We start from the raw sequence: 20,152 nt of genomic DNA, 5'->3' as shown, positions 1-20,152 counted from the left end.
AGTCTTTAGGGCACCTTCCTACCGACTTTCACGCGATGTGGGATCCTGGCCTTAAAGGAGCACTCCAGGGATTTTGTTTTCAACTTTATTTCTCCCTTTGTTAAGCTATAACTTGTAAAGGGTGGTTTCACATTAGCGTTTCAGGCCGCATTGTCGGCCTGCACACGGACGCCGCTAAGCGCCGCCCCCTGCCACGTCTCCTCCGGTAGCGCCGCCTAGGGGCGCATGATGCTGCATGCGACCTGCGTCCCCTATCTTTAGCACTGGGGATGCAGGCCGTGCGCAGGTATGCATTTGGCGGCGCATGCGTCCTTTTGACGGTGCGCCGACCAGCGCCGAGCGCAACCTGTTGCAATTTGGTGCGCTCTGCGCACCGTCAAAAGGACGCACGCGCCGCCAAATGCATACCTGCGCACGGCCTGCTTCCCAAGTGCTAAAGATAGGAGACGCAGGTCGCATGCAGCGTCATGCGCCCCTAGGCGGAGCTACCGGAGGAAGCGCGGCAGGGGGCAGGGCTTAGCGGCGGCCGTGTGTAGATCGACGCTGCGGCCTGAAACGCTAATGTGAAACCACCCAAAGACTGATGCAATATACTCACCGGTCATTATTTTGAGCAGTGGTCCGTTCCAGCACCAAGTAAGCACATTTTCTTATCTTCCAGATCACAATGTATGCTGTATGGCGCATAGGTCTCTGTAAGTCTATAGTTGGCAGGACAAGGCTTTTGACCTCATTCTGAGTCCTATAGACTTGCAGTGAGATAGTGTCTGCTGCTCCAAGCAGAAGACGCCCTGTGATCCGAGAGGTCACAAATGTTCTACCAGTGGCAGAATGGATTTGAGATTGACTGGAAATGCCGGAAGATGCTCAGTGGTTAGTACTACAGCCTTGCAGCGTTGGGGTCCTGGGTGCAAATCCCACCAAGGACAACATCTGCAAGGAGTTTGGATGTTCTCCCCGTGTTTGCATGGGTTTCTTCTCAGACTCCAAAGATATACTGATAGGGAATTTAGAATTGTGAGCCCCAATGGGGACAGAGGTGATGTCTGTGAGGCTGGTTTCACTGTCTGGGGAAACACACTGACGTGCACAGGCCCATTCAGTTAATTGGGCCTACATGTGTAAATGTCGCCGGTACGTGTGAAAACTGTCACCACACTTGGCAGTGGGAAGAAAATGAAGTTATATTCTCCCTGCAGTCGCTGGCTTCCAATCATCGGGTTGCAGCTGGGGGATATGATCAGTCTGCAATTGCTCCATGACTGACCGCCTGCTCTGCACACTCACATGTTGCATGTACAGTGCAGAGCAGGCGGTCAGCCAAGGGGGAGCGATCACAGTCCGCGGCTCCTCCCCGATGACTTGAAGCAAGCGACTGCAGGGAGAATATTACTTCATTTTATCCATTCAGCCGCACTATCAATAGGACTCCTGAAAACAATATTTATCTGCAGATTACAACTATAACTGCAGGAAAATATAGTTTTTCTTTTCCCGACTTGTTCCCTTTAAATATTGTAATTGCTTCTGAGAAGCTGCTCCTATCCGGGACATGTAGCTACACATCCACAGGTTGCTCACTACACAGATAAACCAGTTTAATCACTTAGTGAGACTAATAGGCTGTGTCCTCGGATGACTCCTCAGCACTTCCGCACACTTCTCCTCAGACATGACCTGCTTGGGAATCCTGAGGACAGCTTTGATGCATTGCTTTATGCAGTGGCAGGGCTTGTAAAATCGCAGGCGACATGCTCAGTCCTGTGTAATAAGCTAATAACTGGTTCTAGGTTGTGCTTGGTGAGCGGCCAGCAATCCTCCCAGCTAGTAGTTGCCACCATAGCTCTGCTGAGGGCTCGGCCATGTCCGGAGCCCGGCTTACACTTTGGTCAGTCAGACTTGTGTCATTTATTAACGTTGTTCGGTGTCGGACTGAGCTGTATTGTGTGGTGTTTGTGCGCTGCTGGATGCCTTGGGTGTCATCTTTCTCTGCCAGGCCTGGATGTGCCTCAGCCCGGGCGTCTCATTGGCACCGCACAGGGCACGTGACGGTGCACTGAGGTCTACTGTTCACCTCATTTGACATCAGAGGTCAATGACTGTGGTTGTTGTTGTTCTCTTCCTTCTGACGTCAAGCTCCTTCCCTCAGGCACTTCTTGAGCCTGAAAAAATATAGCAAATCATTGGCCAATGTTTTCTGAATGTGGACTGAACATCTTGTTATAGAGATTGGTGTCCTTGTATGTCTAACTAGCAGTAATGTGCTTAACTCTTCGCATAGAAGCTTCGTTTCTGCTCAGTGGGTGATAAACTGAAAAGCGAGCACGATGCTACCCTCCCTCAATGAAGATTTGGTACATTTTTTTTTTCATGTAGCAGCATTTCTACATTTAATAGGCAAATTAGGTTACTTGTGGTTTTTTTTTGTTTTTTTAACATGTGTTTTTATCTTGATTACCTAATGCTGCAGTTTTTGTTATGTCATGTTTTAAATAAAGCTGCTTTGCTTTTGATACTTCCTGGCAGGGCTGTGGAGTCCGTCAGTATAAGGCTAGTTTCACACTAGCGTTTTGGAGCGCAGCAACGGCCTGCGCACGGCCGCCGCTAAGCCGCGCCCCGCCGGTAGCTCCGCCCACCGGCGCATGACGCTGCATGCGCCCTGCGTCCCCTATCTTTATCACAGGGGGCGCAGGCCGTGCGCAGTATGCGTTTGGCGGCGCATGCGCCTTTTTCACGGTGCGCCGATGCAACCAAACTGCAGCAGGTTGCGTTTGGCGCAGGTCGGCGCACCGTCAAAAGGACGCATGCGCCGCCAAACGCATACTGCGCACGGCCTGCGCCCCCTGTGATAAAGATAGGTGACGCAGGGCGCATGCAGCGTCATGCGCCGGTGGGCGGAGCTACCGGCGGGGCGCGGCAGGGGCGGGGCTTATCGGCGGCCGTGCGCAGGCCGTCGCTGCGCTCCAAAACGCTAGTGTGAAACTAGCCTTAGGCTGGGTGTTTTTTGCTGCATTTTTTTTTTCCTGCAGCAAAACCTGAGTTGTTGGCAGGAAAGAAGCTGCAGCAAAAACGCAAGTTTTCACAGAAAATAGAGAAAGCCGAGCACCACTGGTGATTCATGGAGCCAATACCATCAGCTGATCAAAAATACCACAGGCATAAAACCTTCTTCCTTCAGGTGCACACCAGAGCAAGATGCATAATCCAAATGAAATGAAAGGAGGTGGCACTCACCGGAATGAAGTACAAACTTTATTGGCCCCAAAAAAATGTTTAAAACATCTCAGGCAGGTGGGGGGCACTTTGGAGTCTTTGCACTCTTTAGCCCTCCACCTTCCTGAGATGTTTTTAAAAAATGCAAGTTTTGGTGTTTTTTTTTTCATTCAATTCAATGATTGAAAAATGCTGAAAGAAGTGGCATGCTCTATATAGAAAAAAAAAAACAAGCAAAGCACCAAATACTGGTGACAAAAAAAATTGTGTGTATGAAAAATCTCATAGACATGGCTGGTACTGTCAAATGCTACTGAAAATTGGCATTAAAAAATACCCCGTTTGAACTTGGCCTTAAATGGATGAACTTGTAAAATATATAATAAATTGGGTACAGTAGTTCAGCGCAGGAACTAAGCATTTGGTAAAGTTATGAAATGTCCTTTAAATGTCTGTTCTCTTCCTGATCTGCGGATCTCGGCTCTTAGTTGAGATGAATCTGTGCTGCTCTTTATGCACATGCTCAGTAGTGACCAGTGCTGTGGGGTTGGAGGTGAGATGAATCTATGCTGCATTCTCTGCACATGCTCAGTAGTGACCGGTGCTGTGGGGTCGGAGGTGAGATGAATCTGTACTGCACTTTATGTACATGCTCAGTAGTGACCAATGCTGTGGAGTCAGAGGAGATGAATCTATGCTGCACTTTATGCACATGCTTAGTAGTGACTAGTGCTGTGGGGTCGGAGGTGAGATGAATCTGCTTCTCTTTATGTACATGCTCAGTAGTGACCAATGCTGTGGAGTCAGAGGAGATGAATCTATGCTGCACTTTATGTACATGCTCAGTAGTGACCAGTGCTGTGGAGTCGGAGGTGAGATGAATCTGTGCTGCACTCTATGCACATGCTCGGTAGTGACCGGTGCTGTGGGGTCGGAGGTGAGATGAATCTGTGCTGCACTTTATGCACATGCTCAGTAGTGACAAGTGCTGTGGGGTCGGAGTAGAGCTGAATCTGTGCTGCACTTTAGGCACATGCTCAGTAGTGACCAGTGCTGTGGGGTCGGAGTAGAGATGAATCTGTGCTTCTCTTTATGTACATGCTCAGTAGTGACCGGTGCTGTGGGGTCGTAGTTGAGATGAATCTGTGCTTCTCTTCATGCACATGCTCAGTAGTGATCAGTGCTGTGGGGTCGGAGTAGAGATGAATCTGTGCTTCTCTTTATGTACATGTTCTGTAGTGACCAGTGCAGTGGAGTCAGAGGAGATGAATCTGTACTGCACTTTATGCACATGCTTAGTAGTGACCAGTGCTGTGGGGTCAGAGGTGAGATGAATCTGTGCTGCACTTTAGGCACATGCTCAGTAGTGACCTGTGCTGTGGGGTTGTAGTTGAGATGAATCTGTGCTGCACTTTATGCACATGCTCAGTAGTGATCAGTGCTGTGGGGTCGGAGTAGAGATGAATCTGTGCTGCACTTTAGGCACATGCTCAGTAGTGACCGGTGCTGTGGAGTTGGAGTCGGAAGTCAGGGAAATGTCGGGAGTCGGTGGTTTGGCTTACCGCCTCCACAGTCCTGCTACCTGGTATTTGGCTTTGACAAAGCTTTAATAGTCATGTGTTTGGTTATATGCTTTTCTAATGGAATTCTGCAGCGATAATGCGTGTTTTGTTTTTCCGTGTTTATTTCATGCACTCTTGCAATTCTATGGGGAAAACCGCAGCCACAAGAGAAATTGACTTCATGCGGATTTCAAAGACAAGAGTGGGCAGGAGATTTCTATATATCCCACCCACTCTGCTGGAATTGTAAGACGCTGAGTTTTTGTGTAGTAAAAATGCCCAGCGTCAAAAACGCACCAAAAGCTCAGCCAATACCAATGGGAAAAAAGTCCTGCTGGACCAAATGAAGTGTATATATTCGGAATAACTCATCAGTCTTCATAACAATTTTAAAACCTACAGTAAAACTTTCTAATAGAAGCGTCAGCACACACCCATGGTGACGCCACTTATGCTATTGCAAAAATCTGCCATCAGGTGTAGTAATACACAATGAAAAGTCTCTGATAGGGGTGTAGTGATACCCCCACTGTTCCTCACTGTCTCTGGTTATGTGCAGAGTATCAGTTCACCCCTGTCAATAAGTGTGGTTAAAGGGGTTGTCGGGTCCAAATCGGTAAGTGTGTGGTCCCTCTGTGTGAGTGCAGACTTATGAGTCCCCCCATTGCATGCACTATGCAAGTGGAAAGTAAACAATGTATGGGAAGAGCTGCATGAATAGTGATGTGTAAAATGAATTTTTTAGGGGTAAGAGCCAAACGGAGTAAAAAGTGATCTAGAGTAATCAAATATCAAGTGCCTGAGACCAAGTCCACAGTTCTCCCTCCCATAGTAATGGCTTCATCTCTGGGGATGACACGACTGGCTAGTCATGTGACGTTCTGGTAAAGTCTCTCTCTCACTGTGTCACCTGGTAAGCTAGCCATAGATAGCGAGATGTTTCCACCAACCAGTGATCGGTTATTTATTTATTGGCAATGCGGATTGTACTAAATAAGACATCCCCCGAACAGTGGCAAATATTTGCCCCACATGGATTTAACCCACTTGGTTGCCGGCAGGGAATTTTCTAATGTTTTGCAGGATGGTTGCCCATTAGCCTGCTAAATATCTTATGTGTACGGCCACCATGTAAATCAAGCTTAAAGCCACATTCACATGGTCAGTATTCGGGCAGTATTTTACCTCAGTATTTGTAAGCCAAAATTAGGAGTGGAACAGTGAGAGGTAGAGTATAATAGAACCTCGTCACCACTTCTGGATTTATCTCCTGGTTTTGGCTGAATGTGGGAACGTGGCCTTACTAAATCATGCAGCAGATATGTGACATCTAGTTACAAAGAATGTTTTGGGTGAATATTGTAAATTAGCAGTTTATTAGTGAAGTGGGCTACTTTGTGGCTATTCCAGTGCTCAGAATAGCCCCTGTATTCCTGAGTTTGTGCTTGGCATATGCTCAGCGCTGTCCTGGAAAGCCCTTTGTGCAGTATGGAGTTCACATCAGTTGTAAGCGTCAAATACAGAAGAGCTTTCCGTGTGTACATAGTTTATGCCAGAAACCCATTTCTTGTAAGAATGCAGTTTGGATTATACGAGGACTGCCTGTAGTCTGTAGGATTCGCTGATCTGCTTCTTTCTTCATGGTCCTGGGCAGTATGTTAATGTTGTATGCGACATATGAAGAATCAATGCCCTATACCCACATTATCACAATATCTTGCTGCACCTTGTCCAGATCTAGTCCAATAAAATTTGTCAAAATTGCCCTACAATTTTCATTATATTGCTGAGTTTTGGGGGCTATGGTCACCACTATGCTCGATTTGGTGTATGTACAATAAATACAGGAGTGTAGTCACCATAGATCATTTGCTGAGGCTTTGGAAAATTTTATTGTGGTAACGCAGCTTTAAATTTTAATTTGTTCTTCAGCTCTACAAATGCTATAGCTCAAACTGCGCATGTGTATGGGAAATCATATTGGCTCCTGAAGGGAGTAAGTTGCTGCCATACACCCATGGCAGAGATTTTCCTGACGTGAGAAGAGAAGGACCGGACTTTGAAATTCATCATGGCTGATCCTGTTTTTCTCCCCAACATTGTTTGTCAATGTAGAGTCTAGACCGCTCTACACACATTATCCCAAGAATAATGTAATGTATATGGGCACTTTTTTTTTTTTTTATAAAAGGTGTCCATGTCGGGTCAGTGTGGGTACCAACTCTCGGCCGTCCTATTGCCATTATTTGCCTGGCACAGCCTCCACTGATGATTATGGGAAGAAATGTAAATGGAAGGCCATTACTTATCTACGACCATAGAACCCGTTCACTGTAGCTACTGGTATAACAAACTAAAGGCAGGAGAACCTTTTACTGCAGATAAAGAGTCAGAAGCACTGCCAGGTCTTCAGTATTTGGGCTTACGCTAGCGCCTGCCTCTCCCCAACCTTTAATTGTGGATTACAGGGGGCACCCTGAATAATATTATGCAGACAGCGAGTGTAATTGTGTTTCATCACGGGCCTGATTCATTAAGACTGGCGCTGTGTATGCCATTATTGACCATACTGACCTCAGTAGGGCGCTACGGGAAGCATGGGGCGGTGTGATTTATAGACTCTTTCTACAAGGAGTGCCCATACCTGCCCTCACCCCAGTAATGTGCTTATAATGCCGTGCATCAGCCCTACCTGGAAATCATAAGATGCGAGCCTCATTAAGGGCAGGGTGGAACACTTGACATAAATGGCGCAGGGCCGAATCATAAACATAAAATAAAAGGATATTCTAGGTAAAGGCATGTGTGTTGGATATGCAGGAGATACTTTTCGGGATGAGTTTGTTTTTCTGTTTACTGTAGGTCAAAATTCATCACTTTGGGGTGCCTAAAAGGGAACACTGGGGTCTCACCATTGTGCAGTATGGGAGTTATGAGACATTCACATCCCTTTAAGGCTGCGGATTTTTCTGCGGGGATTTTGCAAAATCCGCAGGTCAAAAGACCTGCGGTTTCACACCTCTACAATGGAGAAGTTGTGGAACCGCTGCGGATTCCGCACAAAGAAGTGACATGCTGCGGTTTTGAAACCAAAGCAAATCCGCACGGAAAAATCTGCACTGTGTGCACTGCTGTTTTTGTCTTTCATAGGTTATAACGGTACTGTACACCGCAGCAAAAACTGCTGCTGATCCGCAGGGCCAAAACCACTGCGGATCCGCAGCAGAATCCGCAGCGTGTGCACACAGCCTAATTGTTGCCCCCTCTGGCTGACTCCTGCAGATTAGGATATATCAGTTCTCCCAAAAGACATGCTATAAATAAATATTAGATTAAAAGAAGTCACCAGCCCAAATATGAAAGAGAAATTGATATTGATAATACTGTGTATATTTAACAAATGTTTTTTTTTTTTCATTTAACAAGAGTTTTATTGGTATTCAATATGCTGACACATAGCATCCAAAACTATGCCAGCACACACACTAGGGATATTCATTGGGAACATTTCACTTATTAACTATAGCGAGAATGTAGAGGAAAAATGGAAGGGTAACGTAGTCTTCACACACAACATTTTTGAATAAGCGGAATCTTAAATGCAAAAAAACTCAAAACCCATCCGCAGCTGAAAAAAAAACAGAAATAATGAACATCTTTCTTTTTGTTTTTTCATTTAAAAAAAAAAAAAAAGCAGAATAAAGGCCGTTAAAAATGCGTCCACGAATGCATTTTTTTTTTTTTTTTTTAAACTTGTTCTAATACAAAAAGAAAAATGATTGGGCTATTATACACTGCTCAAAAAAATTAAGGGAACACTAAAATACCACATCCTAGATATCACTGAATGAAATATTCCAGTTGCAAATCTTTAGTCATTACATAGTGGAATACGTTGAGAACAATAAATCATAAAAATGATCTAATATCCCATGAAGGTCTGGATTTGGAATGATACTCAAAATCAAAGTAGAAAATAAAATTACAGATTAATCCAACTTCAGTGGAAATGCCTCAAGACAAGGAAATTATGCTCAATAGTGTGTGTGGCCTCCACGTGCCTGGATGACCTCCCTACTGTACAACGCCTGGGCATGCTCCTGATGAGGCGGCGGATGGTCTTCTGAGGGATCTCCTCCCAGACCTGGACTAAAGCATCCGCCAACTCCTGGACAGTCTCTGGTGCAACGTGACATTGGTGGATGGAGCGAGACACGATGTCGCAGATGTGCTCAATCGGATTCAGGTCTGGGGAACGGGCGGGCCAGTCCATAGCTTCAATGCCTTCATCTTGCAGGAACTGCTGACACACTCCAGCCACATAGGGTCTGGCATTGTCCTGCATTAGGAGAAACCCCAGAGCTAACCGCACCAGCATATGGTCTCACAAGAGGTCTGAAGATCTCATCTCGGTACATAATGGCAGTCAGGCTACCTCTGGCGAGCACATGGAGGGCTGTGCGGCCCTCTAAAGAAATGCCACCCCACACCATTACTGACCCACTGCCAAACCAGTCATGCTGAAGGATGTTGCAGGCAGCAAATCGCTCTCCTCGGCGTCTCCAGACTCTCACGTCTGTCACGTGCTCAGTGTGAACCTGCTTTCATCTGTGAAGAGCACAGGGCGCCAGTGGCGACTTTGCCAATCCTGGTGTTCTGTGGCAAATGCCAAGCGTCCTGCATGGTGTTGGGATGTGAGCACAACTCCCATCTGTGGACTTAGGGCACTCAGACCATCCTCATGGAGTCGGTTTCTAACAGTTTGTGCAGACACATGCACATTTGTGGCCTGCTGGAGGTCATTTTTCAGGGCTCTAGCAGTACTCCTGCTGTTCTTCTGAGCACAAAGGCTGAAGTAGCGGTCCTGCTGCTGGGTTGTTGCCCTCCTACAGCCCCCTCCACATCTCCTGGTGTACTGGACTGTCTCCTGGTAGCGCCTTCAGTCTCTGGACACTACGCTGACAGACACAGCAAACCTTCTTGCCACAGCTCGCATTGATGTGCCATCCTGGATGAGCTGCACTACCTGAGCCACTTGTGTGGGTTGTAGAGTACATCTCATGCTACCATGATTGTGAAAGCACAACCAACATTCAAAAGTGACCAACACATCAGCCAGAAAGCATTGGTACTGGGATGTGGCCTGTGGTCCCCACCTGCAGAACCACTCCTTTATTGAGGGTGTCTTGATAATTGCCAATAATTTCCATCTGTTGTCTATTCCATTTGCACACCAGCATGTGAAATTGTCAATCAGTGTTGCTTCCTAAGTGGACAGTTTGATTTCACAGAAGTTTGATTTACTTGGAGTTATATTCTGTTGTTTAAGTGTTCTCTTTATTTTTTTGAGCAGTGTACATGGGCATACTATATACTTTTTTTTTTTTTTTTTTGCTGTATAGAAAAATGTAGTTGACAATGCTTTTTATGCTTTGACATCCCCTTTAGAATGTTGACATATACTGTTGTATGACTATATGGCGGTTAGAGCCTTTCTTCGTAGGTAATACTCCCGATGTATACGTTTGACTGTAGGGTTGGATATGCTTGCAGATTTTATTTTGTTTAAAGTTTTTTAGTTTTTCCTTTTGAGTAAATGTATGAGCTTGTGGCTTTTTAATTCTGGTAGATGTTTTTATAAAATTCCATACCAATCCCTATATCGTTTGTCATGGAGGTCATCCGCTGTCAGGCGAGTCTCCCGCTTTCTACAAGTTCTTATCTGCCAAGGTGGTGCTGCTGTGTGACAGTGACCGGTGTACAGTTCTACTTTGTTGATAATGTGAAATACTGCTTTATTGACATATTTCCATTGTGGGAACTTAGATTATGTTCAAACTGTGTCTTTTTGTGCCGCAAAAAATAGCAGAAAAAGCACTAACAAAATGATCAAAAGAATGGCCCTATTTTGTGTGGGAAAACAAATCGTTGTTCATATGTTCGGACTTCTGAACTTCTTTTAGGCTGGTTTCACATTAGCGTCTTTTTGCACATCCATGCGTCATGCGCACCTATGTTTAAAATGGCGTGCGCATGGTCTAGCGTTTGCACGCATTTGTATGCATTTTTGTGCGCATGCGGTTTTTTTTTTAAAGGTGTGCGCCTAGGCGCATCAGACGCAACCTGTAAAATTTTTGAGTCCGTCCAACGGCGTAAAAAAAAGCATGCACACAATTGCACACGGAATGCAACAAAATAATGCATTACAGTCTATGGAAACGCAGGCATGCGCATGGAGATGCGCACGCCTGTGTTACAAAACGCATGCGTTTTAAGAGTTAACATGGTTAGAAACTGGTTAAAACACATGCGCCTAAAAAACGCATGCAAAACGCATGATGCGTTTCTATTGCGCACCTATTGCGCACGAAGCACTGCGCTAAAAAAAGCTAACGTGAAAGTAGCCTTAAACAGTTCAGGCATTTAAAGACATCAACTGCTTAAAAGTAACGTACTTTCTTCTAGCGGTTTCAGTTAGGAAATGCGCAGTAGTTCACAATGCAAATCAATGGGAAGGCCAAAAAGGCGCCTGGTCATCTTTTTGAGCATTTTGTCAACATATTTGCTTCAGAAAATACTAGCGTTTTCTTTTGGCTTTAAATTAAAAAAAAAAAATCATACGCTAAAGGACACTTCAGGTTTACCAAACTTTAGAGAAAAGGAGCAACTTGTGAATAGTCTTCTGTCTGAAGTACAACATTTTTTGCCTGTGAAGCGCAATAGACAAGCCCCTTACATCTTCTTTATACATCATTTTTATGTGTTTTGAACTTGTCAAATTTGCCATGGATTCGGTGTCTTGTGTTTTTTTTTTTTTTTTTTTTAAAGAATTGATTTTAATGAGGCTTTTTAAATGTGCAATCTAAACATTTTTATGAAATCCTAGAGAAACTCATGGCTAGGACTCGCGGCATATAAATCGGAAGAATGCAATCCGATAAATTCTAATGTTCAATGATTCTGTGTTGTTCTGCGATTATTTTTATTCTTTTATTTTTTTTTTCTCATCTTAACTTTGGATGAGAAAAAAATCGCAGCATGATGCAAGTGGCCACATATATCGGACGAGACTTGCCAATGTGTGCGAGAAATCACACGACCATGCATGTGCCATCCTATTTTCACACACACATCTCAAAGGAAATCTGACATTTCATCAGCCAAGTACAGTAAATTCACAGCCCGAACCATCAGAATAGAATATTTAGAAATGTCAGTGAGATATATAATCAGTGATTTGCGTGTGTACTTTACTATACATGTAATTGGCTAATAAATAGAAAAAAAATGGTATGGAGTCCCCCTAATTTTCAACAATTGGCTAAGGGAAAGCTGAGAGCTGGTCTTAACAGTCTGGTAAGCGGACAATAACCATGAAGCTCCCCAGTCTAGCATATTATCCATTTATTTTTTATTAAAAAGGGGGACCTTAAAAAAGACACCACCCCCCCCCCTATTTTTCATAACCAGAAAAGTTTAAGCAGACAGCTGCAACTGATATTAATAGGCTGGGAAGGTCTATGGCTATTGGCCCCTTCCCAGCCTAGCAAGACCAGCCCTCAGCCGCCCAGGAAATGGCACATCCAATAGATGCGCCAATTCTGGCGCTTAGTCTCAGCTCTTTGGTAACCGGGATAATGGGTTGATGTCAGCTGTGTAATGTCCGCTGACATCAAGTTCAGAGATTAATAATGGAGAAGTGTTGATCACACCCCCCCATTGCTAGCCCCGTGGCTCCAGAGCATGTGCACGTAGGATATGAATCTGGTATTTACACTCAGATTCAGGGCGCATACCCAGAAAGCTGAGCGTCATTGTGCAAGCGCGCTGTTTACTGGGGATTGCAGTGACGTAGGGAGCAGTAAAGGGAAAGAATTATAGTGTGATGGGCGTGGAGAACTTGATAAAGGCAGTTGACTGATCGTGACTAAAAAGCTAGAGATCCCCACCCCTATGACTGAAACAAGATATGTGGGGCAATCATCAAGTATAAAAAGTGATATTTTGCAATAAATACTGGGATGTTTTGCTTGAGATAAACATGTTAGTGATGCAGTGTGCACCACTAATGACATTGGGGCCAGTTTAATAGTAAAAAAGGTTGTGACAGCTTCCCTTTCAGTAGACTCAGTGCCTACAGTCTGGCCATCGAATCCGGCCGACACAGGCAGAGCTACAAGCCCAGGGAGGAAAGACTGTGCCAACACTGTGACCTGGAGGATGAGACCCACTTCCTGCTACACTGCACCAAATACTCAGCAGTGAGGGACACTCACTTCAGGAGACTCTCACATCTCTTCCCAGATTTCATCACCATGAAGGAGGAAGAGAAAACATATATCCTGCTGAGGGAAGAAGAGAGAGCAGCGGAGATAGCAGCACAATATGTGAGCGAATGTCATAGACTGCGAGAAAGAGAACTATGATATGCCATGGACTTCTATGGCCCCCACCCTGGATCTGTCCCATCCCCCCCATCCACCTTCCCTATGCCATGGATTCTATAGCCCCACCCTGGATCTGCCCCATCCCCACATCCACCTTCCCTATGCCATGGATTCTATAGCCCCACCCTGGATCTGCCCCCATCCACCTTCCCTATGCCATGGACTTCTATAGCCCCATCCTGGATCTGCCCCATCCCCCCATTCACCTTCGCTATGCCATGGACTTCTATAGCCCCCACCCTGGATCTGCCCCCCATCCACCTTCCCTATGCCATGGACTTCTATAGCCCCATCCTGGATCTGCCCCATCCCCCCATTCACCTTTGCTATGCCATGGACTTCTATAGCCCCCATCCTGGATCTGCCCCATCCACCTTCCCTATGCCATAGAATTCTATAGCCTCCACCCCAGATCTGCCCCATTCATTGTTCTTACATCCCCCCACCCTGGATCTGCCCCCATCCCCCCCATCCACCTTCCCTATGCCATGGACTTCTATAGCCCCACCCTGGATCTGCCCCCATCCACCTTCCCTATGCCATGGACTTCTCTAGCCCCATCCTGGATCTGCCCCATCCCCCCATTCACCTTCGCTATGCCATGGACTTCTATAGCCCCCATCCTGGATCTGCCCCATCCACCTTCCCTATGCCATAGAATTCTATAGCCCCCACCCCAGATCTGCCCCATTCATTGTTCTTACATCCTCCACCCTGGATCTGCCCCCATCCCCCCATCCACCTTCCCTATGTCATGGACTTCTATAGTCCCTATCCCTATTCCCTTTTGTGCACTTGCTTTGGCAAAACTAATGTGTATTTAGTCCTGCCAATAAAGCTTCTTTGAATTTGAGATCACGGTATGTAAAAGACGATGTTAAATATGCAGTGCATGTGGATTTGCTTGCATACTCATGTCATACCGATCATAGTTGAGAAAAATCGCATTGTACTCACATGATACTCTTCCTACTTTTATATTTATTTATTTATTTTTTACAGTGAGAGTGAGCCGTTAAAACAAAAACTAAAACAGTATAACCAAGAGGAAAAAAAGCAATTATAAAACAGAAACAACCACAAGCCAAATTGCGTTCATTCACCGTGTATTTTGTATCGCATATATATATATATATATATTATTATTATTATTATTATTTATTATTTTTTTTTTTTTCTTTTTAAATCAGGGAACTTTTTTATTGAAATCAGTGTCGGAATTTAGAGCAGAACAGTTTTGCTATGATCCAAGCCTTATACAATCCAAGTACAAGAGATGCAACCAATGTTCATACATGTTACGGACCAAATCTTCCCCCCCTTCCCTCTCCTCACCCCAGAAAACATTTTCCCCTACCAACTCCTCCCATTTCCCTTTGTGGTGTGCAAAAAATAATAACCAATCACATTAAGTAGGGCTATTTAGGTTATCATATTTGGTATTGCATATTTCTAGCTGAGACAGGCATTAGAAACTTCACATAGCACCAACATATTGAAAATTAACATTTTTCCAGCTCCTCTGAAAATACAGCTGGGCATCTAATCCATTTCACCATGTTACTTCCCGAATTTGCCCATTCTTAATAGAGACCTTTCTTCCCATAAAATAGTATTACTGAGGAAGGGCCATTGGCCAACCAGTGCTTAGCAATAGACCTCCTAGTTAGACAGAGGAACCACCAACTGCACTTGGGAAGAGCCACTCACGTCCCCCACCAGGACTAACCCATAGGATGTTTGGTGTTTATGGCCTTATGGTTTTTGTGTGTGGTGTTTTTTTTTTGTTTTTTTTCTGAAAACATCATCTTGAAAACTAACAAAAAAAATTGTAAAATGTTTCAGTGTTGTGTGTGTGTTTTTTTTTTGTTTTTTTTTCTTTTTTGTTTTAAAATCCACCAGAGATTCCACTGAAATCTGACCGAGGACACGTGGGTTATATTTTGGGTAAAGATCATACCACATGTACCACATGGGTGTTGCTTTTATAAAGCAGAGACAGAAAACTTTCTGATTGTTTCCCACCAAATCCATTACACGGTGAATTCTGAGCTGCCATAATAAAACTACCGAACTATAGAAAATGAATCTTCTCTCATCATAATTCTTCGCTGGACAATTGAGCTGTGGGCAAGGGAAATACAGATATCTAATGGATTGCATTGATTTCAGGGCTGTGAGCCCCAGGCACTTTTCAATAAGTTTATGGAAGTTATAAAGGATTTATGTGCTGAGAAAATGCCCGACTGTAATCATTTATCGATTGGTTATTTTTCCAGAAGTACCAATAATGTTGACGATATGTCTGAAAACCGGTAGTTATTGTGCCGCCACTTAGTGTAGAGACGCTATGTCCTCCTAGTCGTATATTTCTTACATACTGTAACATTTATCATATCAGCCAGATACAATGCAGCATGGTAATATGCGGAAGGGAGGGAACTGGGGAAGGGATCACCAGAGGTGGTGAGTTCTCCTTCAATGGAAGTCTTCAAACAGAGAAGCAGAGGCTGGACAGACATCTGTGTGAGATGGTTCAGTGAATCCTGCATTGAGCTGGGGGGTTGTATATGATGACCCTGGAGGTCCCTTCCAACTCTAAGGCTATGTGCACACGTTGCGGATTCTGCTGCGGCATTTTCCGCGCGGATTTGTATATCTGCGGATTCCCCTGCGTTTTGACAGCTGTCATGGAGCAGGTGCCAAACCGCTGCGGAATCCGCACAAAGAATTGACATGCTGCGAATTTAAAACCGCAGCAAATCCGCGCGGAAAATTCCACAACGTCTGCACTGCGTTTTTCACTTTGCATTGCTTTTAATGGTACTGTACACCGCAGCAGAATCCGCAACGTGCGCACACAGCCTAATATTCTATGAATTATAACATCACATGAAAGTTGGCACCTTCTTCCTTTGCATAGGGTGGTTACATAATGTCATGCCAGGTAATATAGGATGTATAATGAGACTTCAGACAGTCACTGCTCCACCCAATGTTGTCTCAGTTACCTGAGATGACATATTTAACCTCTTAGCACCCATGAAAAAATGTGTGGCAGTCAGAAAGCCACCATGACAGTGCGATCAAGAGCTGGAGCATGGCTATAGGGATCTGTTCACACTTTCATTATTTCTTTTTTAAGTTTCATTGCTCTGAAATAGTTATTGTAAGTCAATAGTTTTCATAGCTTAGCCCCTTAATGACCGCCAATACGTCTTTTAACTGACGTGAGATATAAGAGAATAGCATCCCCATACAGGTGACAATGCAGTAGCTGTCAGCTGTACACTATAGCTGCGTCAGCCACAATCAGTGTTTGCACCGTCCAAGTCTTTTTAAAACCCCTTAGATGCTGCTGTCAATAGTGACAACATCATATACAGTGGGGAAAAAAAGTATTTAGTCAGTCAGCAATAGTGCAAGTTCCACCACTTAAAAAGATGAGAGGCGTCTGTATTTTACATCATAGGTAGACCTCAACTATGGGAGACAAACTGAGAAAAAAAAATCCAGAAAATCACATTGTCTGTTTTTTTTCCATTTTATTTGCATATTATGGTGGAAAATAAGTATTTGGTCAGAAACAAGCAATCAAGATTTCTGGCTCTCACAGACCTGTAACTTCTTCTTTAAGAGTCTCCTCTTTCCTCCACTCATTACCTGTAGTAATGGCACCTGTTTAAACTTGTTATCAGTATAAAAAGACACCTGTGCACACCCTCAAACAGTCTGACTCCAAACTCCACTATGGTGAAGACCAAAGAGCTGTCAAAGGACACCAGAAACAAAATTGTAGCCCTGCACCAGGCTGGGAAGACTGAATCTGCAATAGCCAACCAGCTTGGAGTGAAGAAATCAACTGTGGGAGCAATAATTAGAAAATGGAAGACATACAAGACCACTGATAATCTCCCTCGATCTGGTGCTCCATGCAAAATCCCACCCCGTGGGGTCAGAATGATCACAAGAACAGTGAGCAAAAATCCCAGAACCACGTGGGGGGACCTAGTGAATGAACTGCAGAGAGCTGGGACCAATGTAACAAGGCCTACCATAAGTAACACACTACGCCACCATGGACTCAGATCCTGCAGTGCCAGACGTGTCCCACAGCTTAAGCCTGTACATGTCCGGGCCCGTCTGAAGTTTGCTAGAGAGCATTTGGATGATCCAGAGGAGTTTTGGGAGAATGTCCTATGGTCTGATGAAACCAAACTGGAACTGTTTGGTAGAAACATAACTTGTCGTGTTTGGAGGAAAAAGAATACTGAGTTGCATCCATCAAACACCATACCTACTGTAAAGCATGGTGGTGGAAACATCATGCTTTGGGGCTGTTTCTCTGCAAAGGGGCCAGGACGACTGATCCGGGTACATGAAAGAATGAATGGGGCCATGTATCGTGAGATTTTGAGTGCAAACCTCCTTCCATCAGCAAGGGCATTGAAGATGAAACGTGGCTGGGTCTTTCAACATGACAATGATCCAAGGCACACCGCCAGGGCAACGAAGGAGTGGCTTCGTAAGAAGCATTTCAAGGTCCTGGAGTGGCCTAGCCAGTCTCCAGATCTCAACCCTATAGAAAACCTTTGGAGGGAGTTGAAAGTCCGTGTTGCCAAGCGAAAAGCCAAAAACATCACTGCTCTAGAGGAGATCTGCATGGAGGAATGGGCCAACATACCAACAACAGTGTGTGGCAACCTTGTGAAGACTTACAGAAAACGTTTGACCTCTGTCATTGCCAACAAAGGATATATCACAAAGTATTGAGATGAAATTTTGTTTCTGACCAAATACTTATTTTCCACCATAATATGCAAATAAAATGAAAAAAAAAACAGACAATGTGATTTTCTGGATTTTTTTTTTCTCAGTTTGTCTCCCATAGTTGAGGTCTACCTATGATGTAAATTACAGACGCCTCTCATCTTTTTAAGTGGTGGAACTTGCACTATTGCTGACTGACTAAATACTTTTTTTCCCCACTGTAAATGGTTAACAGAGTGTGGGGGCTTCCTCTTTATCCTCATCGGCACCCTGAGATCATGATTGTGTGGTCCTGATGTTTGCCATGGCAATTCACGCCCAAATAGCAGCCTTAGAGTCTGATGGCTGTTGTAACCTGTTCAGAAGTTAGTGGCATTTAGGTGGTAAAAATACACATTTTCATTTCTGTCATGCCACTTTGGATTAGGCTATGTGCACACGGTGCGGATTCTGCTGTGCAATTTTCCACACAGATTTTGCTAAATCTGCAGGTAAAGTGACCTGTGTTTTACCTGCAGTTTTAGTGCGGATTTCCCCTGCAGTTTTCACCTGCAGATTTCTATAATGGAGCAGGTGGAAAACTACAGCAAAACCGCACAAAAGAAGCGACATGCTGCTTCTTTTAGGCTAAGTGCACACGTACTTTTTTGCCCTGCGGATTTTTCCGCGCAGAATTGAAGAAATCCGCAGGTCAAATGACCTGCATTTTTCCTGCGGATTTCTTCCTGTTTTCTTGCGGTTTTCCCCTGCGGATTTGGAGAATGGAGCAGGTGGAAAACCGCACAAAACAAGTGACATGCTGCATATTTTGAACCACAAGAAAACCGCGTGGAAAGATCCGCAGCGTCTGCACAGCGTTTTTTTTTTCTATTAACATGCTACTGTACATCACAATGCGGATATGCAGCGTTTCTGCGCGGTAAAATCCGCTGCGGATCCGCTGGAAATCAAATCTGCGCGGAAAAATCTGCAACATATGCACAGCGTTTTTTGTTTTACATAGCCTTAAATGGTACTGTATATCACGTGCAGTTCTGCAGGGCCAAATCTGCTGCAAAACTGCACAGAATCTGTACCGTGTGCATAGGGCCTATTTCCTGAAAATCACCTGAAGGGTTAATAAACTACCTGACTGTAGTTTTCAATATGTTAGGGGGTGCTTAAAATGGTGTCACTTTTGGGGGTTTTCCAATATATAGGACCCCCAAAGGCACTTCAAACCTGGATAGGTCACTAAAAAAAATAAATTTTGTAAATTTCCTTGATAAAATGAAAAATTACTGCTCCATTTCTAAACCTCCTAAAATGCTAACAAAATAAAAGAACATTTTACAGATGATGCTGATGTGCAGCAGGCATGTGGAAAATGTTATTTATGAATGTTTTTGTGTGGTATGACTCTCTGGATTAAAAAGATAATCATTCAAAGTTCGATTATTGCAAATTTTTTAACATTTTTCTCAAATTTCTGATATTTTTTATAAATAGATTTTAGGTATCTATTCCTCTTAAACTCTGTGTACATGGAAAGGACGCCTACATATGAATGTAAGTTTTCCCTTTAGAGTAACTTCGTGTCGCGCTTTGGGGCGGTATCTTCCATAACTTATCGCAGCAAAATCCGGGCTTGTTACGTGCACATTTCTAAATGGATTTGTCCAGAATTTCACCCCATGCAATGCGACGGGTGAAACCCACAGAAAGAGCGGACATGCTGCAGATTATAACATTTCCAAGTAAAAATCAGATTTATTGAAATGTCTTGTTCTTAGCCGGTGCTGGAATATACAGCAGATTTTCTGCACGCAAATCCGAATGGAAAATCTGCATCAAATACGTGTGTGAACGTATGCTTAGACCGGATTCCTGCTTAGCACTGCCTTTTTTAATAGCATTTTATAGTCCAGAAGCATTACCACAAGTTGTTACTTAGTCTGAAGTGTACTATAGTATAAAATACGCTACGTACAAGGCATTCTAGTTTTTTTGGGGGAAAAAACTTTTAGGAAAGACTTTACTGTTTTTTTGTTTTTTTTGTAACATATATCTGTGCAGGAAAAAAATAAAACATTTCGGAGGTATGGTAGAATTCTGGCTTATTTAGAGCAAGGTAAGACTAGAAGCAATGGGATGAAACTGAATGGGAGGAGACACAGATTA

The 20,152-nt window shown here is 44.1% G+C and overlaps 1 protein-coding gene across 8 annotated transcripts in view; it reads left to right on the top strand.

The window, feature by feature from the left end:
• Window positions 1-20,152, top strand: part of KCTD1 (potassium channel tetramerization domain containing 1) — a 187,520-nt gene that overhangs the window by 132,412 nt on the left and 34,956 nt on the right. Inside the window, exon 1 of one of the 8 annotated variants that reach the window (XM_073583700.1) lies at window positions 731-873. The exons of 4 other annotated variants lie outside the window; for them this stretch is intronic. In XM_073583700.1, coding sequence (XP_073439801.1) covers window positions 832-873 — 42 coding nt within the window. In that variant the 5' untranslated portion in view covers window positions 731-831. Of the gene's footprint in view, window positions 1-730; window positions 874-1,638; window positions 1,889-2,220; window positions 2,355-20,152 lie in introns of those variants that run through there. 3 more of the 8 variants (XM_073583699.1, XM_073583703.1, XM_073583701.1) reach the window with 3 other exon arrangements.

The sequence above is a fragment of the Dendrobates tinctorius genome, unplaced genomic scaffold, assembly GCF_039654945.1.
Source record: "Dendrobates tinctorius isolate UK_male_01 unplaced genomic scaffold, ASM3965494v1 ptg000081l, whole genome shotgun sequence".
Lineage (NCBI taxonomy): Eukaryota > Metazoa > Chordata > Amphibia > Anura > Dendrobatidae > Dendrobates > Dendrobates tinctorius.
This window is presented reverse-complemented; position numbering and strand designations above follow the sequence as displayed.